Source organism: Ursus arctos, chromosome Y, assembly GCF_023065955.2.
Source record: "Ursus arctos isolate Adak ecotype North America chromosome Y, UrsArc2.0, whole genome shotgun sequence".
In the NCBI taxonomy this organism is placed as follows: Eukaryota; Metazoa; Chordata; class Mammalia; order Carnivora; family Ursidae; genus Ursus; species Ursus arctos.
Window position 1 is genome coordinate 24,109,468 of NC_079874.1, and position 27,568 is coordinate 24,137,035.

The window sequence follows — 27,568 nt, forward strand, 5'->3', positions numbered from 1 at the left end:
TACTACAAAAGGTGACATTTAAGCAATGTTCATGTATTCATCAGATTGCAATGAAGAAAAAAGTGTTGCTAGCTTTATTTGTTGGTTTTCTATTAGTTATTTCCTGAATACTTGTTATGTGAAAGGAAGGTATATGCAAAATTATCTTTAAAGGCCAAAGGAACTAACACCAGGGAAAAGCCCAACAAGGTCTAACTTGATGAAAAATGGTTTATTAAGGGGATTTAGGGACAGAAGTGTATTTTGGGCACCCTCAAGATGAGTAGATCTCTGCAACTCCACGTCTCCTAAAATCTACTTTTATAGCCCTAGAAGTTGGGAAAAATGCTGAGGGAGAGTAAGTGTGTGTCATAGAATTAGTTTCAGAGTAATTGTGTGTCATAGTCCTATCTCTAGGGCAGATCAAGGATATTATGACTAGAAGGTATACCTAAGGGTATGGTTAAGCAAAGAAAAGAATGTGGTTTGGTGGCTGTGATGGTCAAGAAGGCTTTTAGGTCACAGAGTGCTCATCCTGGCAGAGTTGTTCATCCTGGCAGAGTTGTTCGAGGTTGCATTACCTTGGTTCACACAGTACCGCAGGTTATGGTATAATTGGAGTGTGGTACTTCAGACAACTTGTTTCGGATTTTGAAATAAATATCATTGATACAGACTTTGAATAATGTCTTGGCAATGTTTGGTGGTTGTTTTTTTTTAATTTTTTTTTCAATGTTTGGTTTTTTTAGGCTTAACAACGTGAAGTGCTATTTTACTAGAAGCTTGCATGCACATTATTAATGAAATAGTGATTATCTGTTTCTTTCTTTTTTTTTTTTTTTAAAGATTTTATTTATTTATTCAACAGAGATACAGACAGCCAGCGAGAGAGGGAACACAAGCAGGGGGAGTGGGAGAGGAAGAAGCAGACTCATAGTGGAAGAGCCTGATGTGGGGCTCGATCCCAGAACGCCGGGATCACGCCCTGAGCCGAAGGCAGACGCTTAACCGCTGTGCCACCCAGGCGCCCCTCTATTAGCTTAATATTTTTTCCCCAAAATAATTGTTTTATTTTTAACTTCTAAAAAACATTTACTAACTGGTATTCGATAGCCAGACAAGAAGGGAATGAGGAAGTAGAGAAAGTATATGTATAGTTCAGTTCCTTTGGTAAAGGAAAGTAAGAAACGTTATGCTTTTTTTCCATTTAAGATTCATTTACTTTGAAAGAGTGTGTGTGTATGTGCAGGCACATGGGGAGAGGGGCAGAGGCAGAGAATATTAAAGCTGTGACAGCATGCTGACATCAGAGCCCTATGTGGGGCTCCTGAGATCACGATTTGAGCCAAAACCAGGAGTTGGATGCTTAACTGACTGAGCTACCTGGTACGCCAGGAACTCTCCGCTGTTAAGCGGAGATATAGTACAATGAATGGGGTTTACTTTATGGCTAGAAAATATGGATAGGACTGCACTGTGAACATTTGATAGAGATAATTCATTTTTATCTTGGAATAATTAATAATTTAGAAGGCAGGATATATGTAATTTCTGTCACATTGCCTTTATAGTGGCATAGAGTTGACCTTTTTTTTGGTGGTATTATCTTTCTTTTTTATGTCTGAGTTTTTGTATGACTCTTGTTAGTCTTCCACAAATATTTAGTTATCCTGTAAAGTCTTTTATTTTCTTGTACATCTTTTTAAAGGATACAGTTTCAGGATTTTTGTTTGCTTTCCAAAGCAGGAAGACCAATATAACATATTAAAAACAAATGTAACAGGTTAAAGAAAAAGCAAAGCAAATGTATCTTTTCATATATTATCAGTGAATTTAGCAAGCAGATGGCACTGTTAGAATCAGAATTGTGGCAGGCAAATAGATGTACTACTACTGTATGTATTTTAGAAGTTAGACTTTTAATATATTTAGTTCACATTTTGAAGTTTTTGAATCAGATGCCTTAATTGTACCAGTTCTTTTAAGATTTTATTTTTATTTACTAGAGAGAGAGCACAAGAATGGGAAGTGGCAGAGGGAGAAGCAGGCTCCCCACTGAGCAGGGAGCCAGACATGGGACTTGATCTCAGGACCCTGAGATCATGACCTCAGCCGAAGGCAGATGCTTAACCGACTGAGCCACCGAGGCACCCCAATTATACCAGTTTTTTTTTTTTTTAATGAAAGATAAACAAGTTCCATGGTTCTTTGCTATCATTCTTTGATTGGCTGGTATGAAATTGAAATATATTACTTTGATTAATGAACAGGAAGATTGTGTGTATTTTAAAGCAGAGGACTGGTCTTTCCTCATAGGAAACAAAACAGAATGGATGATAGGCCATGTGTCCTTTTGGTGATGGAGCAAATCCTAGGCTCTGTCACCACTGCAAGTTTTGGTCATGTGTTGTGCCTTTACTGTTTTGAATTGCCGTAAAAGGAGTATATGCTGTGTATAATGGTAATAAGTGGACTTTCGCTTTTTGAAGTTTGTTTTTTTCTTTTTTAAGTAAGCTATGCCCAATTTTGGCTCCAACGCTTGACCATAAGATCAGAAGGTACATGCTCTACCAACCAAGCCAGCCAGCCAGGCATCCCTTTCTTTCATTTTCAGTGACTACTTATTATGTAAAATATCCTCTAAAACCAACCAGTTTTTCACGATTACCTCACTTCAGCATTTTAGTTATTAGTTCAAAAAATTGAGACACAGTTGACATACAGCATTATATTTATAGTGTATGTATACAATTCAAATGTACAGTGTGATTTGATATTTGTATATATTGCTAAAGGATCACAGGAGTAAGTGTGGTTAATAGCTATCATGACTTAGCTAAAACAATTTCTTGTTGTGAGAACTTTTTAAGTTCTACTTTCTTGAGCAACGTTCAAATATACAGTACAAAATTATTCACTACAGTTGCTGTGCTGTATATTACATCCCAAGACTAATTTCCTTATTTAAGACTTTATAGACTGGAGGGGTGCCTGGGTGGCTCAGTGGTTAAGCGTCTGCCTTCGGCTCAGGGCGAGATCCCGGAGTTCTGGTATCAAGCCCCACATCAGGCTCCTCCACTAGGAGCCTGCTTCTTCCTCTCCCACTCCCCCTGCTTGTGTTCCTTCTCTCGCTGGCTGTCTCTATCTCTGTCAAACAAACAAACAAACAAATAAATAAATAAATAAAATCTTTAAAAAAAAAAAAAAAGACTTTACAGACTGGAAGTTTGTACCTTTTGACCACCGACACTCACTTAGCTCATCCCCCACCCTTTGCCACCAGCAGTCACCAGTTTGTTTTCTGTATCTGTGAGCTTTTTTGTTTTTAATTTTTAATTTATTATTATTAATTTTTTAAAATTAAACATTTAATCTCAATATAGTTAACATACAGAGTTTTATGTATTAGTTTCAGTTGTACAGTGATTCAACACTTCATACAACACTCAGTGCTCATCACAAGTGTGTTCCTTAATCCTCATCACCTTTTCAACCATCCTCCTACTCCCTCCCCTCTGGTAACCATCAGTTTGTTTTCCAGAGTTAAGAGTCTGTTTTTCGGTTTGCTCTGTTTTGTTTTGTTTTTTTTTCCCTTTTCTTGTTTGTTTTGTTTCTTAATTTCCATATATGAATGAGATCATATGGTATTTGTCTTTCTCTGACTAACTTCACTTAACATTGTACTCTCAAGGTCAATCTGTGTCATTGCAAATGGCAAGGTTCCATTCTTTTAAATGGCTGAATAATAGTCTGTTGTATCAGTATACCATATCCTCTTTTTCCATTTGTCTATCAGTAGACATTAGGCTATTTCCATAACTTGGCTATTGTAAAAAAAAATGCTTCAGTAAACATATGGACGCATGTATCCCTTTCAGTTAGTATTCTAACCCAGTAGATTGCTGGATCATAGGATGAGCTCTTTTTTACTCTTTGAGGGCTCTGCATACTGTATTCCAGAGTGGCTGCACCAGTTTGCATTCCCACTAACTTTGCAAGAGGATTCCTTTTTGCCTGTATGCTGGCCAACGCCTATAGTATGTTGTGTTGCCTTTTAGCTTTCCTGATTGTTTCCTTTGCTATTTAGAAAGGTTTTTTTTTGTTTGTTTTTTGTTTTTTTAAGAGAGGGAGACTGGGGGAGGGGCAAAGAGAAAGGGGGAGAATATCTCAAGCAGGCTCCATGCCCAGCCTGGTACCCGATGCAGGACTTGGTATCATGACGCTGAGATCATGACTGGACCCGAAATCGAGAGTGAGATGCTTAACCAACCCAGGCGCCCCCAGAAGCTTTTGATTTTGTTGAAGTCCCAATAGTTTATTTTGCTTTTATTTCCCTTACCTCAAGAGACATCTCTGGAAAAATGTTGCTATGGCCAGTGTCTAGGAGGTTACTCCATGTGCTCTCTTCTAGGATTTTAATGGTTTCATATCTCACATTTAGGTCTTTAATCCATTCTGAATTTAGTTTTGTGTATGGTCTAAGTGGTCCAGTTTCATTCTTTTGCATGTTGCTGTCCAGTTTTCCCAACACTATTTATTGATGAAAATGTCTTTTTCTGATTGCTTTTTATTTTTTAAATTCAAGTTTTTTGAAATTTTTATATTCTCCATATACCTGAGATCATATGATATTTGTCTTACTTCACAAAACATAATACCCTCTAGGTCCTACCCTGAAGTAGGATTGCTGAATCGTATTGTAGTGGAATTTTTAATTTTTTGAGGAATTTCTATACTGTTTTCTACAAAAGCTGAACCAGTTTACAGTACCACAACAGTGCATTTTCTCCAGATCCTTGCCAACACTTGTTATTTTTTGTTTTCTTGATACTATCTGTTCTGACAGGTGTGAGGTAATATCTCATTATGGTTTGGATTTTCAGTTCCCTGGTGTTGAGTAATGTTGAGTATCTTTTCATGCACTGGTAGGCCATGTTTAGTCTTCCTTGGAAAAATGTCACTTCAGATACTCTACGTATTTTTAATCAGATTGTTTCTTTTTTTTTGCAACTCTTTTTAATGAGTTCTTTATGTATTTTGGATATTAACCTCTTATAAGTGATTTTGTAGATTTTTTTTCTCATTTGGTGTATTGCCCTTTAATTTTGCTGAAGGTTTCCTGTGCTTGGGTTTTTGTTGTTGTTTTGCCTTTGTTACCTTTGCATTTTGTTAAAGGTTTTCTAGGTTTTCACTGTTTGAAAATGTTTAATATTTCATATTGTCTTGGGTTTGGAACATTAAAGGAGTAATTTTTCTGCTGCTTTAAAAATTTCTGCTTCTGCAAGATGGGTTTCATTGTTGGATCTGAATATTGAGATTAAATGTAGGGAGATTTAAATGATACACAACTCTTTTGGGGGGGTTACAGTAGTAATAGTACTGAAATACTATCATAAATTCTTTTAGGGTCAATTTGATGACTCATTTAGGAAAGATCTTTTTTCGCACATTACATTGTAATAAGTAAGTGTGAAGTATGTAATAAATAAGCATGAAGTATTACTGTTATGCCATTCTTGTGCAAAAGAAAGCATTTATTAAATATGTTTTGCTTTTAATAGTACACATATTTTAAAATAGCTTTGTGTTGCTCTTTTATCACAGTAAGGAAACATATTTGGCTTTTCACAATGAGAAAATAAAAGCAGTATTCACAAATATTCACAGTGTTCAAATGTTGGATATTTCTTGAGTAAATTCACTTTTCAGTTTTGGTTTTATTATTAACTTTGTATTTTCAGATTATAGCAAATTTACATGTAAGAAATAGTACAAAGAGTTCATAGAGCTTATCAGAGTTTCTTCAGCGTTAACATCTTGCATGTCCATAGTACGCAACATATCATGATCAGAATTGAATATTGTTAAAAACGGGTTTATTTATTGGAACATCGTATCCTCAGTGTCTGCATGGTTTTGTACATTATTGGTTTTTAATAGTCCTTAATATTGGTGCATTGATGATGAAAGTATTTACTGTTTAAGAGCCATATTCATGTTAATAATTTGTCCCATTTCAGGAAGTATATGTGTAATTATTTTTTAAAGATTTATTAATTTTAGAGAGAGCACACACAGAGAAGGGCAGAGGAAGAGGGAGAGAGAAACTTCAGGATTGTTGCTGAGATCAGAGCCTAACATGGAGCTTGACCTCACAACTCTGAACTCATAATCCGAACTGAAACGAAGAGTCAGTTGCTTAACCTACTGTGCCACCCAGGGGCCCCCAGCATACATTTTAAGCCTTTAAATGTATGAAATGCATTATATGTAGGGTAGCCTAATTTTTTTCAGGTATTATCTTGAATTATTATAGTATTATTTTTATTGTAGTATATCATGCATAATGCTGATTATTTTAGACATTTACATGTGTGCATCATTTAGGTGTACAATTCAGAGACACTAAGTATATTAATAATGTTCTCTGTCACCACCCATGTTTTCCAGCATACTACAAACATTCTGCACCTATTAAACTATAGTTTCTCATTCCTTTGTCTCCCAGACCCTGGTACCCCTGTACTATTTTGTGTCTCTTTCAACATAAATAGAATCACACAATATTTGTCCTCTTGTGTCTGGCTTATTTCACTAATCATAATATTTTCAGGGTTTATCCATGTTCTTACACCAAAGTTCCATTTCTTTTTTTGGTTGAGTAATACACATTGTGTATATATAACAGTCTTTTTATTTATTCACATATTGATGGACATTTTGGTTTTCCACTTTGGTGGTTGTAAACAATGCTGCTGTGAATATTGGTTTACAGGTATGTATTTGAGTCCCTTTTTCCAGTTCTTTTGGAAATATACCTAGGAGAGTAATTGATGAATATATGGTATAATTGACTTACTAATATTGTTGCTAAAACTTTTTACAGGGTTCTTGGGTGGCTTAGTTGGTTGACCATCTGCCTTCATCTCAGGTCATGATCCCGGGGTCCTGGGATTGACTCCCACATTGGGCTCCCTGTTCCGGGGGTGTCTGCTTCTCCCTCTACCCCTCCTCCCACTTATTCTCTCAATCTCTCTCTCTCTCTCTCAAATAAATAAAAATCTTTAAGAAAAAAATAAAATTATTTTTATACAGTGCCTGCATGTTGTACATTCTCACCAACATTACAAAGATTTCAGAATCTTCACGTTGTTGTCAGCACTTCATTTTTTCCCTTTCATTAAAAAAGATTGTCCGTCTTCCTTTTTAAAAAATGAATTGGTAGTAAGACATTGGGATTTTATTTTGCATTTCTGTAATGACCAATTTTAAGTGTTTTCTAGTGCTCATTGACCATTTGCTTGTCTTGGAGAAATACTTACTCAAATCCTTTGCTTCTTTTTAAATGGGGTTCTTTGTTTTCCTGTTCAGATATAGGAGTTTTTTTTTAATATACTCTGGATATTGGTGCCTTGTCAGATCTGTGATTTGCAAATAGTTTCTCCCTGTCTGTGGGTTTTCTTCTCATTCTGTTTAGTCTTTTTTTTTCATGCACAGAAGATTCTAATTTTCATGAAGCTCAATTTGTTTTTTTATTGTTTTGTGTGCCGTTGGTGTCATAGCTGGGAAATTATTGCCAAAATTAAGGTTTATAAAAATTTTCCTTCATGTCTTCTTTCTTATGGCAGTTCTATAGTTTGTTGTTATATTAACATCTCTAATCGATTTCGTGTTAATTTTTGTGTATGGTGTAAGATGGGTTCAGCTTAATTCTTTCCCGTGTAGATGGCTAGTTTTCCAAGCACTGTTTGTAGAAAGGTTGGCCTACATACCATGTACAAGCCTAACAAGCTTGTGTTACCACCCTTAAGTGTTTCTACCTTGGATGCTATTTGCAACTGTTCGTTGGTATCAGATAGAAACTTTCTTTCTCATTATTTAAGGCTTTTTGAAGAAGCATAGTTATGTAGTCCGATGAATTCCACGTTAATTTTGCATGTAGGAGTAGTTTTTTAAAACTTGCAGAAGATATTGTTTGAAATACATGTACAGCTTGGTATTTCAAACTTGAAATATCACTATGTCTTTTTATAACTTGTCCTTTTGTTATTTAATGGTATTATAATTGATTATTTTAACATTAAAAAATTAATGGGGACTTTGAAATTGAATGTACTTTTGTGGGAGTACTTTCTGGAATAGTTAAAACAGGCTTCATTTTCATGTAACTTTAAAAAAATTCAGGTGCTTATTGTTTTCTATTGAGCAATTTATGTAAGTGATGTTTATCGTGACAAGTAACAGATGTCAAACCTACTTAGTGTTTTTAGTAAGGATTAGTTTTTTCATGTTTTAATATTACCTGTGCTTTTAATATCCACAGATAGATAAGTGAATGACTTTTCTATAATTAGTATATTAAATATTACTCGATATCCTATAATATAAATTATGTATTATTACATTATGTTATATATTAACCAATTAGCAAATATTATATATTATCATGTAAGTTACATATTATTATTTATTAAATAATTAAGTTATTAGTAATAGTTTTTTATATCTAATATTCGTTTATTCAGTAATACTAAATATATGTCTATAGTTACAAGTGTTTTACATTGTGTGTTAAACTTACTTGATTTAATGAGAAGTAGAGCTATACTGTTAGTATTTTAATAATTAATGAATGATTCTCCATATTTTATACACAATTTATATAGTTTTTAAAACAGCATAATCAGTCCACAAAATGAAATTGAACATGGGTTTGTTTGTTTGTTTTAAGATTTTACCTTTTTATTTGAGAGAGAGAGCACACAAGCAGCAGGCAGGGGTGGAGAGAGAGGGAGAAGCAGAATCCCTGCTGAACAAGGAACCTGATGTGGGGCTCAATCCTAGGACCCTGGGATCATTAACTGAGCCTGGGGCAGATGCTTAACCGACTGAGCCAATCCAGATGCCCCGAACGTGGGCTGTTTGATACATACGTAGGGTTACATCTTTATAAACTGTCTTGAAATACAGTGATATGGAAGAATCAGTGAAAGCATACATATGTTATTCTTAATGATAATTCTCATAGAATTTTCTGGTTTCTAAATTTTAAGTTTCATTTTGAAATAATTTTTTTAAAAATAATTTATGTTCTTAAAGATACCCCACTGGACTTTTCCACTTTTATATAATGAATTTGAAAGGCTGATTCATTAAATATTTCTGTAACTTAATTTTTTTAAGACTTTATTTATTTATTTGGCAGAGAGAGAGAGCGGGAACAGAAGCAGGGGAGTGGGAGAGGGAGAAGCAGGCTTCCTGCCAAGCAGGGAGCCCAAAGCGATACTCGATTCCAGGACCCTGGGATCATGACCTGAGCTGAAGGCAGACGCTTAACAACTGAGCCACACAGGCGCCCCCTTAATTTTTTACTTGAATACTGAAATAGATTTTTTTCCCATCTAATAAAAGTAAACACAGGATAAATAAAGATTTTTACCCCCACATTCTTCATTTTTAGCTCTCTGATGGGAATAAATAACTTAATAGCACTTTTCTTTCCATAACAGATTTTGAATGACAGTAATTTTATTTGGTTCACTATTATGTTTTAGGTGTGTATCATCTTTTCATTATTATATGTTAGATTTTACAAAGCCTAAAATGTAAAAGTTGATTTTATGTAACTCTGAGTTTAATGTGTTAATATTTTCACTTTTCTCTCACAGCATTTTCAGTTAGCTTTGATTGACTCTAATCCCTGTACTTTGTCCAGTGTTGAAAGTAAGTATTTCTAAGTATAATAGTTCTTTATTTTGGGGGACTAGATTATCCACAGTACATTTTAAATCATGACCTAAATACCTTTTCAAATCTCCTGTATTTTTGTTTCTGTCTTTGAGGTATTGAGAATAAGAATGGGAGAGCAGAAGCCTGAGTCAGAGTTTAAGATAGTTGATTTGGGTAGGTGGTGGTTGTTGAAGATAATCAATACGATTACTTCTTTAACAGTAGAAATGTCTAGTTTCTTATAGAGCACTGTCACTAGTAATGATTACTTGCTTTATGCTAGGTATCACTACTAGTGGTTGTTGCACTGTCTACTTGAATGGAAAAATGATTTCTCTTCCTTCTGTTAATATTGAGTGTTCCGTAGATCATGCTATTTTTTGAAATTCTTTTTTTTTTTATTTTTTTTTTTTTAAGTATTTTTTTTTTTTTTTAAAGATTTTATTTATTTATTCGACAGAGATAGAGACAGCCAGCGAGAGAGGGTACACAAGCAGGGGGAGTGGGAGAGGAAGAAGCAGGCTCATAGCAGAAGAGCCTGATGTGGGGCTCGATCCTATAACGCCAGGATCATGCCCTGAGCCGAAGGCAGACGCTTAACCGCTGTGCCACCCAGGCGCCCCTATTTTTTGAAATTCTTACTTGTGCTTGTAGAATTGGAAAGATGATAAGTATTCAAAGTAAGGTTAAAAAGAACTGAATGGAAAATTTATTTTGTTAGTAAATCACAAATATATCATTTCCTTAAATAAGTGTATATATGCTGCTTTAGAAATAGTAAATGGATAGGTACAATTAGTATTTTTGAAAATAATTAGGTGATAGAAAAATCTCATATATGATTTTCTTTTAGAATTAGTTATTCTAGTAATTCCAAAAATCAAAGTTTAAATTTCAAGACCATTTTTGGCACTATTGTCCAAATTTCAGTATGTATAATTGAAAACTGCTAGGTTGAGCATTTTTGTAGTTGTATTTTTATGTTACTCTTTGAAAGAACATTTAAAAATGAAATACCTTATAAAAGATAACACTGTATCTTATACAGTTGAGAGCCAGAGATATGGAAGCTGAGACTAAAATTTAGAGGAAGTTCAGATGGTATTGGGGTTCAAGGTAGCTGATCTTTGCTTCCTTTACCACTTATTACCACTGGGTATGAAGTTTGGGAAATTGAGATAGCGATTTTCCATGTCTTTTTACCTTTTTTTTTTTTTTCTTTTTACCTGTAATCCAGTTTCCTACCAATAATGAAGTGAGATGAGATTAGTAGTAACAGGACTTGACATTGCAAAGGAGAGCTATCTTGGGAAAGGGCAACAAGAAAGAAGATCTTTCATGTAAAATAAAGATTTTAGCCTTGAGATAAAGTTTAAGTACCTTCACCTATAAAATTTCTCAGCCTGTAAAATAAGCCTATAAAATAAATTACCTCTTTATTTGCAGAATAAAATAACCTATAAAATAGACTCTTCGTTGTTGCTGTTAGTTGGTTTCTCTTTGTTTTGTTATCTTTTGATAGTATTTTTGTCCTCTCTAGGGAAGACATTTTTATTCTTTATGGACGGTGATTAGCGTGTGATGTGTAACCCCTTTTTGTACCAAAAAGTTGTTTGATTTTAGAGTTAATTACAAAATTTTGCTGCAATTTTCTCTTTTATGGAAAGGAGTTTATGGATATCTAATGCAGTGTTCTCCAATTTGGATATAGAGAAGTTACTGGAAAAGTTGCGAACTTATTGACTGAGAGTTTTCCGGGCCTTCATAACACAGGCTAACTGAAGCAGGATCTTCTTTTCTTTTCTTTTTTTAAGATTTATTCATTTATTTTAAACGGTGAGAAAGAGAGCAAGGGGTGGGGGAGCAGATGGAGAGGTCTTCTTTTCACTTTAACCGTGGAGCTCCATGCAGGGCTTGATCCTAGGATGCTGATCTATAAAAGCTAACCTTAAGAATTTGTAATTTTTTCATGCTTCCTTGAAAGGATTTTATCTTTGTGGTATTGAATGAAAAAGAAAGTGTGGGTGAGGAGGAAAAGAAAAGAAGAGAAAGAAACATCCTGGTATTTTTTCCTCCAGCAGATTTCATCACTTCTGTGAGACTTTCCAAAAAAAAATTTCACATACATAAATATGCTGCATATAATTTTGAAAGGCTCTTCTACATAGAGTATAACTAACAAAGCAAGAAGAAAATACATTCTTTAATTAACAAATGAAAACCATAATATTCAAAAAGCTAAATTTTAGTTGTAATTTTTGTGATTTTATTTTATTGACCATTACGGTCTTCACTGAATCATTAATGCTCCAGTGATTGGGAATTGGGCAACAGGAAGAGCTCCAAAAAAAGGGAAGCAAAAATGTTCTACTGTATTTGATTTTTCAGATGTATTTACTTTATAATCTTGCTTTTTAGGTGGTTTGACTTTTTTTTCTTCTTTAAATAAAAGCTACCAAATACTGAAAACCTGAAAAGAACTCATTTTTCCTATGTGTTACTTGTGTTACACTGATCTTTTACTTATAAGGAAATACTTGTTATAGGATTTACTATAATGTTTTCTTAATTTGCCTTTGGTCTTTAGCAGATTTATTTGCATGTTATTTAAGTAAACACAAAAGACACACTCCTAAATCAGATTTATAATCTTTAGTTTTAGCATTTCCTTATGTCTCACATTTTTTATTTTTATTATGTTAAATCAACAGTATTGTAATTCTTTTCCATGATCCTTTGCAGTTCAATTTCATATTGCCCACTTGTATGAAACCCAGGTAAGTGTTTTAACTTAACTAAACAAGAACAAAATCTTAAAACAGAATCCTCTCCATGCTTTAAGTGAAATGAATTTTATAAGGCAATTTCATGTTTTAATTGAAATAAATGATAAGCAGTTTAATTGTTTTCTGAGTATACCCTCCTGCTTACATTTAATATAGTCATGTATGTATTTATACTCATTACATGTATTTGCAATTTTGCTCAGTGAAAAATTATACAAGAGATATGAAGGTATTTGAGGTTTGTATTCAATATGTGTATAGTGTTTGTAACTACCTTCAACTCACTGTAATTTAATAAATTCCCCACTCTGCTTGCTGAATACTAGGAACTGTCCTTTAATATGATTTGCTTCTAAACTTAAATCATTTGCGTGCTGTGAAATGACTATACTTAAAAAATTTTCTACCATCCTGATATTAATGTCTAATTTACTTTTCAAGATGTTTGTGAATGTTTCTTTATTTTTTATTTAAATTCAGTTAATTTACACATAGAGTATTATTAGTGTCAGAGGTAGAGATCAGTGATTCATCAGTCTTACATAACACCCAGTGCTCATTACATCACATGCTCTCCTTAGTGCCCATCACCTATTTCCTCCATACCCTCAGACCCCTCCAACAACACTCTGTTTTCTGTGATTAAGAGTGTCTCATGGTTTGGTCTCCTCTGATTTCATCTTGTTTTTCCCTCCCTTCTCCTATGCTCCTCTGTTTTGTTTCTTAAATTCCATGTATGAGTGAAATCATAATGATAATTGTTTTTCCCTGATTGACTTAATTTCGCTTAGAATAATACCTTCTAGTTCCATCTGACACGTTACAAATGACAAGATTTCTTTTTTTTTTTTAGGAGTGGGTAATATTCCATTGTATATGTATGTGCCACATCTTTATCATTCATGTGTTGAAGGACATCTGGGTTCTTTCCATAGTTTGGCTCTTGTGGACATTGCTGTTATAAACATTGAGGTGCATGTGCCCCTTCTTTTACTACATTTGTTTCTTTGGGGTAACTACCTAGTAGTGCAGTTGCTGGGTCATAGGGTAGCTCTGTTTTCAAGGTTCTGAGGAGCTTCCATACTGTTCCACAGTAGCTACACCAGCTTGCTTTCCCACCAACAGTGTAGGAGGGTTTCCCTTTCTCCACATCCTTGCCAACATCTGTCGTGTACTGACTTGTTAATTTTGTTTGTGGATGTTTATAATAAGGCAGTGTCTTAGAATAGTTTCCTGTGTTTTTCTGTAATGCTGAAATACCTTTTTGGGGCGCCTGGGTGGCTCACTTGTTAAAAGTCTATCTTTGGCTCAGGTCATGATCCCAGAGTCCTGGGTTCGAGCCCTGTCTCAGGCTCCCTGCTCAGTGGGAAGCCTGCTTCTCCTTCTCCCACTCCCCTTTCTGGTGTTCCCTCTCTCACTGTGTCTCTCTCTGTCCAATAAATAAATAAAATCTTTAAAAAAAATACCTTTTAAACATTATTATTAGACCACTTATGGTTGGCATACTTTTTTTTTTTTTTAATCCTGTTAATGATATAACTAGAGTAGTTCACAGTTCTTGGCTTTTCCAGAATGTCAGATTTGGAAGCATACTATATGTAGCCTTTTCAGATTGGCTTCTTTCACTTAATGTGCATTTAAGTTTCCTTTATTTCTTCATGTCTGGAAAGCTCACTTCTGTTTAGCTCTGAATAATATTTTATTGTCTGGATGGACCACACATTCACCCCACGAAGGATATCATAGTTGCTTCCGAATTGGTGGCAGTTAGGAATAAAGCTGGCAAAAGCACTTTGGCCTTTCATAAATGCCCCTCATCAGTTTGAGGTAGTTCCCCTCTAATCCTGATTCTTTCAGTGTTTTTTATCACGGAAAGGCACTTAATTTTGTGAAACAGTTTTAAATTTTGTCAGAAGGTGTTGAATTTTTAAATTTTTTTCTGCATCAAAAGAGCTAACCATATGTTCCTTTCTAGTTCTTTCCTTTACCTAGTCTCTGGTAACTTCCATTCTACCTTTATATCTTTGAGTTTGTGTATTCTAAGTACCTCCTGCAAATAGAATTATGCTGTATTTGTCCTTTTGTGTCTTGCTTGTTTCACTTATATTACCTTCAAGGTCATCCCTGTCTAGCATGTATCAGAATTTCGTTAGTATTTATGACTGAATAATATAATTTGTTTCCATTCCTTTGTGGGTGAACACTTGGTTGTAATGATGCTATAAACTTTGGAATACAAATATCTGAGACGCTGTTTTCAGTGCTTTTGGTTATATACCTGCTGGAGTTGCTGGGTCATATGATAATTTTTATGTTTAATTTTTTTCAGAAGCCACAGTGACTACACCATTTTACATTTGTACGCATACAGCATTACACAGGGTTCATATTTCTCCACATCTTGCCTGGTTATTTTCTATATTTTTACCTGCATAATGGTTTTGAAATTAAATTTTATTGTGATGCTGATTTGCATTTCCTTGTTAACTAGTGGTTTTAATGGTTATTTCATGTACTTATTGGTCACGTGCATATCTTATTGGAGAATGTTTATTCAAGTCCTCTGATCATTTGTGATTTGGTTGTTTGATTTTTTTGTTGTAGTTGTTGACTTGTTAGGAATTTTTTATATCCGCTGAGCATTGATGCATTATGAGATATGTTACTTGCAAATATTTCTTCCAATTCTGTGGGTTTCTGATTCCTTCTGGGATTTGCACTGTCTTCAACGTACCTTTTCATGTACAAAAATTTTAATTCTTTTTTAATGAAGTCCAATTTATCAATGTTGTTGCCTGTGGTTTTTGTGTATACATAAAATATAAATGTAAAATTCAAAGTCATGAATATTTTTCATTCTGTTTTCTTCTAAGAGTTTATAGTTCTTCTTACATATAGGGCTTTGATTAGTTTCTTTTTCTTTTCCTTCCTTTCTTTTTTTTCAAAGAGAGTGAGTGCAAGCAAAAGTAGTGGAGGTGTAGACGGGGTGGGGGTGGGGGAGAATCTTAAGCAGACTCCATACTCAGCACAGAGCCTAACTTGGGGCTTGATCTCATGACCCTGAAATCATGACCAGAGCCAAAATCAGTAGTCAGACACTTAACCAACTGAACCACCCAGGTGCCCATTTTTAGTTTATTTTTCTAGTGAGCTTTTGTTAGGGATTACAGTGAATCTGTAAATTGTTTTATGTAGTGTTGTCATTTTAATATTAAGAGTATCAAACTGTGAATACAGTATTTCTTTCCATTTGTGTCTAGCTATTTTAAGTTTGGCAGTTTTATTTGTAGTTCATTGTGCTAAAAACACTTAACATGAGGTCTACCCTTGTAATATTTTAAGTCAACAGTGCACTGATACAGAGTATGTCTAAGACCTAAAACGTATTTTAATTTTCTAAACTGCGTCATTCCCATTGATAAATAATTCCCCATTACCACTTTCTTTCAGTCCTGTCAATCATCATTCTACTTCTTAAGTCTATGAATTTGACTATTTTGTATTTCTACTATAAATGTAATCATGCAGTATTTGTCTATGACTGGTTTATTTCACTTAGCATAATGTCTCATGTAAATAGAACCCTAAGTAGTAAAATACTTAGTAAACTTAAGGAGATGAGAGATTTGTATACTGAAAAGTGTTAAAAAACCATTGATGTAAGAAGATTAGCAAATAGCAAAATATCGTGTTTATTGTTGGGAAGCTTTTTTGTTGTTGTTGTTGTTGCTGTTGGGAAGCTAATTATTAAATTGTTTGTACACATGGTTTTCAATCCCTTCTGTGCGTTTTTGCTAATGAATTCCGAATTGGTTTACAGATTACCTGCAGTTTCTGTGAAAATCCCAATAGAATTTTTTTATAGATATAGGAAGAATGGTTTTCTAATTCCAATGGAACTTTAAGAGATCACAAAGAGTCAAATCAATTTTGAGAAAGAACGAAGCTTGAAAGTATCACATTTCTTGATTCAGATACAAAGCACTGAAAATAATATGTATTTGTGTAAAGACAGTTGTAGATAGACCATTGGAGCAGAATAGAGAGAGCAGAGGTAGAGAGCCCTGTGTAAACCCAGAGGTCAGCAGATGTTTGACAGAAGTGCCAAGAATACACAATGAAGAGAGAATGGGGTCTTCCAGCAGTTGGTGTTGAGAAACCTGAATATCCATATGTAGAAGACTAAAATTGAACTCCGGTCTTTTATACAGACATCAACCCAAAGTGGATTAAAGACTTAAAAAGAAGGAAAACTAAATCGGTAGAACTCTTAGAAGAATACTTTTAAGAGCTTTTTCTAAGATCTTCATGATACTGGTCTTGCCAGTGATTTCATGCATTTGACATCATCAAATTAGGTTTGGCTCAGGTCATGATCTCAGGATTGTGAGATTGAGCCAGTTTTGGGGTTTGTGCTCTGGGGGGATGGATTGGGGTGGGGAGGGTGGTCTGCTTGCAATTCTTTCCCTCTACCTCCTCCCCCTGCTTGTGCGCGTATGTGTGCATTCTTTCTCTCTCAGATAAATAAATCTTTTTTAAAAAAGTCTTCTACACAGCAAAAGAAAAAAATCCACAGAGTAATAAGACAGATAATGGAATGGGAGAAAATATTTGCAAACCATTTAATATAATGGAATAGTCTCACAAATATGTAAAGAATTTCTATAACTCAACAGCAGAAAAATGTCATAATTGGATTTCAAAATGGGTTATGGTTCCATAGAAATTTCTCTGCGGAAGACATCTAGATGGCCAGCCTGTGTATGAAACAATGCTTAATGTCACTAATCATCAGAGAAATTTAAATCAAAACCACAGTGAAGTATCACTTAAGTCTATCTAGACAGCTATAATAAAAAACCAAAAGACAGCAAATGTTGGCAAGGATGTAGAGTATGGAAAAAGAAAATGTGTTTTATACAAATCTTTTATATTCTTGGTAAATTTATTCTAAATATTTTTTTCTGTCTTATGTAGAATTGTTTTCTGAATTTCATTTTTGGATTATTCTTTACCTAGTGCGTAATATACAACCGAAATTTGATTATTAATTTTGTATCCTGTAACTGATAAGTCTTACTTTGATTATACTTGGGGAAGTGTTTATCCTTGTACGTATGGGCATCTTTGTGGTTGTGGAGTTGGTGTCTGTTTAAATTGTCATGTGTTTATATAGCTGTACATGCCCATACGATAGAAATAAAAACTGAGTTTTTTGCTCTCTTGAAATTGTTTTTGGTCACATTTGGTTAGGGAAAAAACTCAAAATTATTAGCTCCAATGTGTACATTTATTTGAATTAATCATGGTGCTCTGCTGATTTCATACAAATATCCTTGAAATGACATTTTTATCCTTTTGTTATTATGCTTACAAAATGACTAATTGCTTTTCCAAGTACATTAAAAAGAATGTTTTAAATGGTGAATCACTAAACTCTACCTCTGAAGCTACTAATGTATTATATGTTGATTAATTGAATTTAAATTTTAAAAAGGGTAATGCTTTGAAGTTTTCTCTTTTTCTTGTTATGGAGGAGTTGTATTAAATATTAATACAGTAATAGTAGTAATATTTTTGGAGAGAACTGTGAGCAGCGGACTCACTTAGAAATTTGCCTGTACCTTAAATATCTTGAGCATTGTTTGGATCATAACTGTGGAACAAGGGTTAGGTCTTTAAAAACGTGTTTCTGAATGTAAGTATTTTTCAAGAGTGTTTTCTACAAAAGAAATGTGTTTTGTAAAGTTAAAATGTTACCCACTTTCCTCTTGTTTTAGACTTTGTAAAATATAGTAGTACTAAATCTGTTTTGCCTCATATGTTGTCTGTATCTTTGAAAGTCTTCCCAGTCAACATTTGCTGGTAGAATATTTGTACAGCTTTGTGAATGTTATTATAGAATACATATAATGAGATTTTTTTTAATGTCATATTTTGTTGATATCCTGTTATATTGAAGGTTAATTTTATCAGCTTTTAGTTATTCTGCACAACATAGCTTTCCAGGGTTGAAGAAATATTCCATTAGTAATTCACTTCGTACATTGAATTATTTTTTTCATTACAGAAACTTTTTATTTTCTAAATTCTTATACTACTAATTCTTTATAGTATGCATTTTAGTGTTCTTACTATTTCAGTACCTGAAAAGTTAATTAAATCATGTCATCAATTCCTTATTAAAATCTTTATTTAAAGATTTATCCTTTTATTTTTCTTTGACTATTTTCTTTTCTACTTTAGAGGAAATATCATTCTGCAAAAGAAGCCTATGAACAACTGTTACAGACAGAAAACCTACCTGCACAAGTAAAAGCAATTGTTTTACAACAGTTAGGTATATAAAAATTTATTTTCTATTATAGATTGCATTAATTACAAATGTTGGGGTAGTTGGTGGGAGCAGTTGGAACTCTTCTGTGTAAACAGTTACTTATATTTGAAATTATGTGTTAAGATTAATCATAATGTGTATTATTTTGAGATTTCATTTAAAATAGTTTCTGTTGTAAATGTTTCTCTAGAACTATTATTCCTTTTCTTCTTTTTTTTTTTTTAAAGTATTTATGGTATGTTATGTTGTTAGTCACCATACAGTAACATCATTAGTTTTTGATGTAAAGTTCCATGATTCATTATTTGCGTATAACACCCAGTGCACCATGCAATACGTGCCCTCCTTAATACCCATCACCAGTCTATCCCATTCCCCCACCCCCTCCCCTCTGAAGCCCTCAGTTTGTTTCCCAGAGTCCATAGTCTCTCGTAGTTCATTCCCCCTTCTGATTACCCCCCCTTTCTTTATCCCTTCCTTCTCCTACCAATCTTCCTGCTATTTCTTATGTACCATAAATGAGTGAAACCATATGATAATTGTCTTTCTTTGCTTGACTTACTTAAGTCACTTAGCATAATCTCTTCCAGTCCTGTCCATGTTGCTGCAAATGTGGGGTAATCGTTCTTTCTGATGGCTGAGTAATATTCCATTGTATATATGGACCACATCTTCGTAATCCAGTCATCTGTTGAAGGACATCCTTTTCTTCTTTTGTCCAGAATTGATTTATACTCACCATCTAACACAGTCCATCTCAAAAATCCATCTAAATACAGTCCTTCAATGCAGCTGGTCCTTTTAAACTCTCAATATTATCCTCTTGTACTTGATCTCTGGAGTAAGTATGAGTACTTCCATACGCATAGCACTTAATGAAGTTAATTAAATCGAAATGTTGCACACAGCTACTGAGTGACTGTTGAGCTTCTTTTCACAGACTCATTCACAATATGACTTAGTGGAACTATTGCACTGAAAAATTCTAGAATATCACTGTATGTTCTACAGCATTTCTTACAATTTTATGTTTTTCATAAGGAAATCGAGTGTTTAATGTAAAGTTTACAGTTTCTTAGAGGTTAGTAAGGAATATCCCCTAGTAATTTATATTGTTAGTTATCCATTATGTCTATATTTGATCTTTTGGTTGGAGTTTGTGTTTGTTTTCACTGTTTCTTTTGGTTTTCGGCAAATAATTCTAAATTTTAATGAAGTTTATTGATGATATGTATGTCTTCATAATGTCATTATATTGTTTTTATCTATGTCAAAGGCAGTTAAGCATAGTTTTACCTCATTTTTATTTTTACAAAGGTAATTTTATAAACTTGAATTGACTCACAACTGAAACACTGGTTTCTATTTGTCTTAAATGTAAATTTAATATTTTATCACAGTCCAGGTTTTCCATTGTCTCTGTACCTGTAATTCTAAACCTGTTTATTAAACAGGCATTCTATGCTGCTCTTATTGCTCTTTAAACCTGTTTTTCATTAGTTTTCCATATAGCCTTGGAGTGTTTTTGTTGGTTTTGTTCTTGGTCAGATATTATATTTAGAATATTAATGAAAATAACCAGTATCAGTAAGGTATAGAGTCTTCTGTAAGGTTTTTAAAAATTATTTAGCTGATTTATCTTTTTTATTATGTAAGTTTTTATTTATTCCTTAGAAATCACCATTGACTTGGTAGATGTTTTAACCTTCAAAGGAAAAGTAAATTAATCATCTTTATATTTTTGGTTTATAGGTTGGTTTGTTGTTGGTTTTTGTTTGGTTTTTTTTTTTTTCAATTAAGTTTGGAAAAGGAAAATCCATGGCTACTAATTTAATAAGTGTCAGTGCATTGCCCAAAATAATTTAAATTTCTCTCAGTTCTTTAAGAGCCCTGAGTACCATTGATGGTACCTTTTTGTATGAGGTAGGCTTTCCTACAGCTATCTCTGGTAGTTTTAAATTTGGGGGAAGTTTGAAAGAAAATAAAGGTATAGAAAGAGTATTTTATTTGTGTTCTTCATGGTGTTCTTAACAGTGGAAAAATAGTTGAATCATGGGTAAATGCTTATAATTTTTTAATTATAGGATGGATGCATCATAATGTGGATCTGCTGGGAGACAAAGCCACCAAGGAAAGCTATGCGATTCAGTATCTCCAAAAGTCTTTGGAGGCAGATCCTAATTCTGGCCAGTCTTGGTATTTCCTTGGGAGGTGAGAGCAGACACTTGGTTTGTGCTGCATAGAGTTAACCTATAATCTAAAGTGCTAGTTTATAGAATATCTGCTTAGTGACTTTTTATTATAAATACATGATAACAGATTCTTGATAGGTAAAACTGGATCACTCTAAATTTGGTGCGTTTAGTGAGAAATTTTTATTTTGCTGATCAGTTTTTATTTTTACCTTCTCTCATGGTACTTGCATTATTGCTAATTTTTGAAGTATTGAACTGTTTTCAAGAGAATTCAGATATTAATCACTAATACTGTTTTTCAATTCAGTATTTAAATTTTGTTCCCCCTGTTATTTCTATCATTTTTAATGTATTTATTTAACTGAATTCATTTTTATTCTCCCTGATGACCTATGGTAAAGTTCATTTGAATAGTTTGAGATTTCAATTTTCATTTCACATAAATGAAAATATTAGATCTGTCAGCTTCGTTTTCTCAAAGTTACAAACTTAATTGTCTTACTTTCATTGAATTGTAAATTTCACCCGATTCTTTTTTTCTGTTTTTTTTTTGTTGTTGTTGTTGTTGTTTTAAGATTTTATTTATTGGTTGCCTGGGTTTCTCAGTTGGTTAAGCATCTGTCTTTGGCTCAGGTCTTGATCCCAACCCCTCGTTGGGCCCCTGTTGAGGATCCTGCTTCTCCCTCTCCCTCCTCCTGCTCCTCCTGCTCCTCCATGTGCTTTCTCTCTGTCAAATAAGTAAATAAAATCTTTTAAAAGAACAAGATTTTATTTATTTAATAGAGAGAGCACACAGGAGTGAGCAAGCACACAAGCGGTGGGGAGGGGCAGAGGGAAAGGAAGGAGCCGACTCCCCCACTGAGCAGAGTGCCTGATGTGGGGCTTGATCCCAGGATTCTGGGGTCATGACCTGACCTGAAGACAGACGCTTAACCAACTGAGCCATCCAGGCATACCTCATCTGATTGTTTTTTACAATGAATACTTTATTTTGAGAAACTGTTATGAAGTCTAATTCAGATTTAGTCTTTGTGTTAACTGTAGTTTTTATATAACGTATAATTTTTAAAATGTAAAATTTTTATTTGGTAATAATCTGAGGGAGATTATTGTTAGGTTAGTTTTTTCTTTAAAATTTTTCTTTCTTTCTTTTTTTAAAAGATTTTATTTATTTATTTGACAGAGAGAGAGACAGCCAGAGAGAGAGGGAACACAAGCAGGGGGAGTGGGAGAGGAAGAAGCAGACTCCCAGCAGAGCAGGGAGGCTGATGTGGGGCTCAATCCCAGCACCCTGGGATCATGCCCTGAGCCGAAGGCAGACGCTTAACGACTGAGCCACCCAGGCGCCCCCTTTAATAAAAATTTTTCTTAAGAAATGTTTGACTATTAATTATGTATACTAACAATTAATTGGTAAGTTAACTACTTTTATTATACTTTTTTCTAGTCTCCCCAGGACTACAGAAGAGTCTAGTTTGAGTTCTTTTTTAATATAGAACTTATAAGTCCAAACTTACTCTCTCTCATCCACTGAAGTCCTCAGGAAGAAGCTGAATCTTTTCTCTCTCCATTGCCTAGCATTGTACATTCAACAAACTGGCTCTTTAATAAATAAGTGATCTAACTAGCATTTGGATTTAGAGCTTAGTTATTATAGTTAGCTTTGTATAATGAGTGTCTCGATTAAAAGTTACCGTAAAGGAGGCTTATTACTAGAAAAAGGGAGAGCTATAAAATTTGACCTCTAATTGTTTTATGGGTTAGTACTCTTTCTACTATAGAGTCTAGGAGTATGAGTATTTTTTTTGATAGAAGATAAGAGTTTGTAGCATAATATGCACTCTGCATAGCTTTTTAATATAAGGAATTGTTACTCCTTAATTACAGACAAATATAAACAGTTTATAAAGAAATATGTTTAAATTAGCATTTAAATAATGATACACTTTTCCATCTCTTTGAGAACAGTATTCTACAGAGGGCTTTACCCATAGATAATCTGATTTTAAAACATTGGCATATGCTTTATTTTTAACTTTCTGGATGAAATTATCTGAATATACAGAACATTTTCTTGACTTCTCAAATAGAAGATATTAATCTTTTGGGGGCTTAGGATGATTTTAGATAGTAATTATTTTTAATCTTAATTTTTTCTATGATTTCTGTGATTTTGCTTTTTTTGCTCTCACCTACTGCCTACTAACTTATTACTTTTAATTGGCTTTATTGCTACAGAAAATTAAGGTTGTGAAAATTTGTATTTTAAAATTCATTAAAGCTCTGACTGAGGATCTCGTTGTCAGTAAAATTCATAGGGATTTGATGACCCTAGTATTTCAGAGACTTTTGTTAACCACTGCATATTGTTTCGTGTTGCTTGGCACAGGTATATAAAAGTGAGATAGGCTCCTGTGTGGGTCTTTTGGTTAACTATCTGCCTTTCACAGCTCCAGTCATGATCCTGAGATCCAGGGATCTAGTCCTGCATCACACTCCCTGCTCAGTGGGGAGCCTGCCTCTACCTTTTCCTCTGCGGCTCCCCAGGCCTGTGCACTCTTTCTCTCTCTCTCTCAAATAAATTAAAAAAAGAAAAAGTGAGATGGTGACACGGTACTACAGTACTACAGTTATACTCACACTGGTAAAAGGCTCTGTTAATAGTCTCCCACAGTAACGGAACTGTTTAAGCTTTGGAGTGATCAGGCAGCCAGCTCGTTCATCCTCTCATTTTACACATGATGGAAATGAGTCCAGAGAAGTAAACTGACTTTCTTAAGGCTCATAAAATGTCACAGAAAGAGCTGGAACTCAAGTTTCCTTGGTACTGCTTCTATTAGAGGTCAGCCTACCTTAAAGGAACCTAAACAAGTTGTATTAGGGGAACACTTCTTGGTGATTGGAGTCAGGCACTAGTACTTGGGCACATTGACATTCTCTTTTGACTTTTAAAAATGGGATGTGAAAATGTAGGTTTCGGAAATTATTTCTTATTTCTCCTGGCATTTAGGCAAATGTGTCAGATAATCTGAAATTTGATTTTGTTTTAAAAAAAATACTTTCCTCATGCTATTCACGACATCTCTGATTTCTGTCCTTGTTCCAGTTACTGCTAACTCTCTTTTTAATTCTCTGTCCAATACAGGTTTTATGCGCTCTCTAAAATCACTTTCTGTTTCCTTTACTGGTGTTTCTTCTGCTGTCAACCCACAAATTAGTCATCCTTCCGGTTTATTTTTCCCTCACTTGTTATATGCGTCCCGTGTTCTTAAGCCTCTCTTTCATATGGGTGAATTGCAGATTAAGATTTGTAAAGATTCTGAACTTGCTTGATGTCCACTTCTGTTTATTGAACATTAGAAACCTACACACCAAAACATCTTTTAAAAGCTCCTGTATTGGGGCACTTGGGTGGCTCACTCAGTTGGTTAAGTGTCTGCCTTTGTTTTTTTTTTTTTTTTTAAGATTTTATTTATTTATTTGACAGAGAGAGACAGCCAGCTAGAGAGGGAACACAGGCAGGGGAGTGGGAGAGGAAGAAGCAGGCTCATAGCGGAGGAGCCTGATGTGGGGCTCGATCCCGTAACGCCGGGATCACGCCCTGAGCCGAAGGCAGACGCTTAACCGCTGTGCCACCCAGGCGCCCCAAGTGTCTGCCTTTGGCTCAGGTCATGATCCAGGGTTCTGATGGAGTCCTTTGTTGGGCTCCTTGCTGATCAGGGAGCCTGCTTCTCCCTCTCTCCACTGTTCACGCGCTCTCTCTCCCTGTGTCTCTCAAATGCATAAAAGTCTTTTTAAAAAGTAAATAAAAGCTCATTTATCACGTTCTTTCTCAAACCAGCTACTTTATTTTTTTCACAATAATTTACCTTTTTATACTGAGTAAATTTTAGAAACAGTTGTATGTGGTGAAGTCCTGGAGTTTTTTTTTTTTTTTTTTTAAGATTTTATTTATTTATTCGACAGAGAGAAAGCCAGAGAGAGAGGGAACACAAGCAGGGGGAGTGGGAGAGGAAGAAGCAGGCAGAGGAGCCTGATGTGGGGCTCGATCCCATAACACCAGGATCATACCCTGAGCCCAAGGCAGACGCCCAACGACTGAGCCACCCAGGCGCCCCAGTCCCGGAGTCTTTATCAGTAATTTGGTATTATTTTTTTTAAACAGTCTCATTACTTCCACTATAATTCTGGCTCACGTGTTTGTACCAGCCTTGTGCCAAATTTATTTTCATTCAGTCTTTAATTTTTCAGTTTACACATTGTTAGAAGTTTAATGTTTCTGGAGTGTTTTTGTCATGACTCTTGCCTTTTTAGAAGGACAAACTCAAGTTGATCACAGTTGAATCCATTTGCGTGGGGCACCTGGGTGGCTCAGTTGTTAAGCATCTGCCTTCTGCTCAGGTCATGATCCCAGGGCTCCTTGCTCAGTGGGAATTCTACTTCTCCCTCTCCCACTTTCCCTGTGGGAAGCCTGCTTCTCCCTCTCCCACTCCCCCTGCTTGTGTTCCCTTTCTTGCTGTGTCTCTCCGTCCAATAAATAAAATCTTAAAAAAAATTTTTTTCCATTTGTAGATTAATTTTTGTTTATGTGAAATGCCCTCTGTCATCTTTTCTACTATAATCTGTGGTTCCCAATCATTTGGGTTACATGACCTAGTAAAATTTAGATTACTAATAGTAGTGCTCAACATAGAGTGTCTAGACAATAAAGGTATTAAAACATTTCTTGCTGTTTTGTATCTCCCAGTGCCATAAGGAATAAAATTACACAAAAAGTTCATGGAAAGATATATTCAAATAATTTCTGTGTCTTAAAATAAATTTAAAAACAAAACTACTTGTTGACTGTGATTTCTATAGTAAAGTTTTCCTTTTGCAGCAGCTAACCTGTAGGACAGTCTTTCTTTAATTCACTGTATATAAGTTTTGTGGTGTTTGGTATTTTTGTTGTTTTCTGTCTTGTTCTTGGTTAGTTGATTGTTTGATAAAGTTACCATATACTGTCCTTTGCATTTAATATTTCTTAATATAACTACTTTTTAAAAACTAAGATTAAAATGTATGTTATTTAAAATACCTAAATTAGAACTGTGTAGGTGACTCAGTTGCTTAAGCATCTGACTCTTGATTTCAGCTCATGGTCATGAATTCAAGCCCTGCTTAATTAAAAAAAATAAAATAAAGTACCTATTAAATTAGATAATTAAGATATTTATGCTGTTTTTCACATTCAGTTTGTTATTAACTGTATCTCACTTTTGAAATTTTCATGAATTAAGGAATATTTGTTCTGAATGTTGTAAGTTTATAAAGAAAAATGCAGATTACTGTCATTTAGTGGGGTTTTTTTTGTGTGTTTTATACCTTTATTCTTGGTCTAAAGGAAACCTGAATACAAACTGCATATAAATAGAGACCTGTGTGCTTAATCCTGAATATTATGGCATTGAACAAATTTGGTAATGTTTTCAGTAACGTTCATTGGCATAACATATACTAACACTTAGAAGAAAGAAAGTTCATTTAATGGCAAATTACAATGTAGATTATATTATGTTTTTGTATATGTAAGCATGTATGCACACATATATAGTAGGTTTTTAAATTTCTGATATACATCATTTTGAGAAATAAATATACTTAACTTAAATATTAATGGAATACTTCATATATATTTATACTTGTACCCGTTTCTGTATACCCATACCCAAATACACACAATTTTTTCCTCCCTTTCAGGTGTTATTCAAGTATTGGGAAAGTTCAGGATGCCTTTATATCTTACAGGCAATCTATTGATAAATCAGAAGCAAGTGCAGATACATGGTGTTCAATAGGGTAAGCCTTCTGTATATAGAATTAATAGTATTTTCATAGATAAACAAATTCATTTTAACACATGTAATACACTGTGTATTACTATTATACTCTGTTTCAGACAACTTTTTCTCTTTTCAGTGTGCTCTATCAGCAGCAAAATCAACCTATGGATGCTTTACAGGCCTATATTTGTGCCGTACAATTGGATCATGGGCATGCAGCAGCTTGGATGGACCTAGGCACTCTCTATGAATCCTGCAACCAACCTCAGGATGCCATTAAATGCTACTTAAATGCAACTAGAAGCAAAAGTTGTAGTAATACCTCTACACTTGCAGGAAGAATTAAATTTTTACAGGTAAATATCGAAATAGCTTATTTTAAATGATTTTCCATATGATAACTGTCACGAGGAGGGTGGCTGGAAAGTGTGTCTATTTTTTTTGTTTTCATGTCAGTAACTTTTTTTTCATAATTTTTAATATTTTGTGATATTTTACTTTTCATTTAAAGTAAAAGATGCAGTATTTACAGTGTTCTTTTGCACATTTACTTTGTTGATACACATTAATTTGCATGATTTTTTTGTGTGCTATCTACATTTTTAAGTTATAGCTTTTTAGAGAAAAGAACACAAACATTGTTTTCCACTCTTGATTGAAATTTCATGAGATCTGTGAGATTTCTGAAAAAGAGAAATTTGTTTTGTTCTGACTCACATG

The 27,568-nt window shown here is 34.2% G+C and overlaps 1 protein-coding gene across 9 annotated transcripts in view; it reads left to right on the forward strand.

Moving 5' to 3' along the window:
• The window catches only part of LOC113248376 (lysine-specific demethylase 6A-like), a 147,690-nt gene that overhangs the window by 60,122 nt on the left and 60,000 nt on the right, over window positions 1–27,568 (forward strand). For all 9 annotated transcript variants that reach the window (XM_048213435.2, XM_026489776.4, XM_026489777.4 and 6 more), the window contains exons 7-12: window positions 9,648–9,702; window positions 12,451–12,485; window positions 18,741–18,834; window positions 20,916–21,042; window positions 26,766–26,864; window positions 26,985–27,204. In XM_048213435.2, coding sequence (XP_048069392.1) covers window positions 9,648–9,702; window positions 12,451–12,485; window positions 18,741–18,834; window positions 20,916–21,042; window positions 26,766–26,864; window positions 26,985–27,204 — 630 coding nt within the window. The remainder of the gene's footprint in view (window positions 1–9,647; window positions 9,703–12,450; window positions 12,486–18,740; window positions 18,835–20,915; window positions 21,043–26,765; window positions 26,865–26,984; window positions 27,205–27,568) is intronic.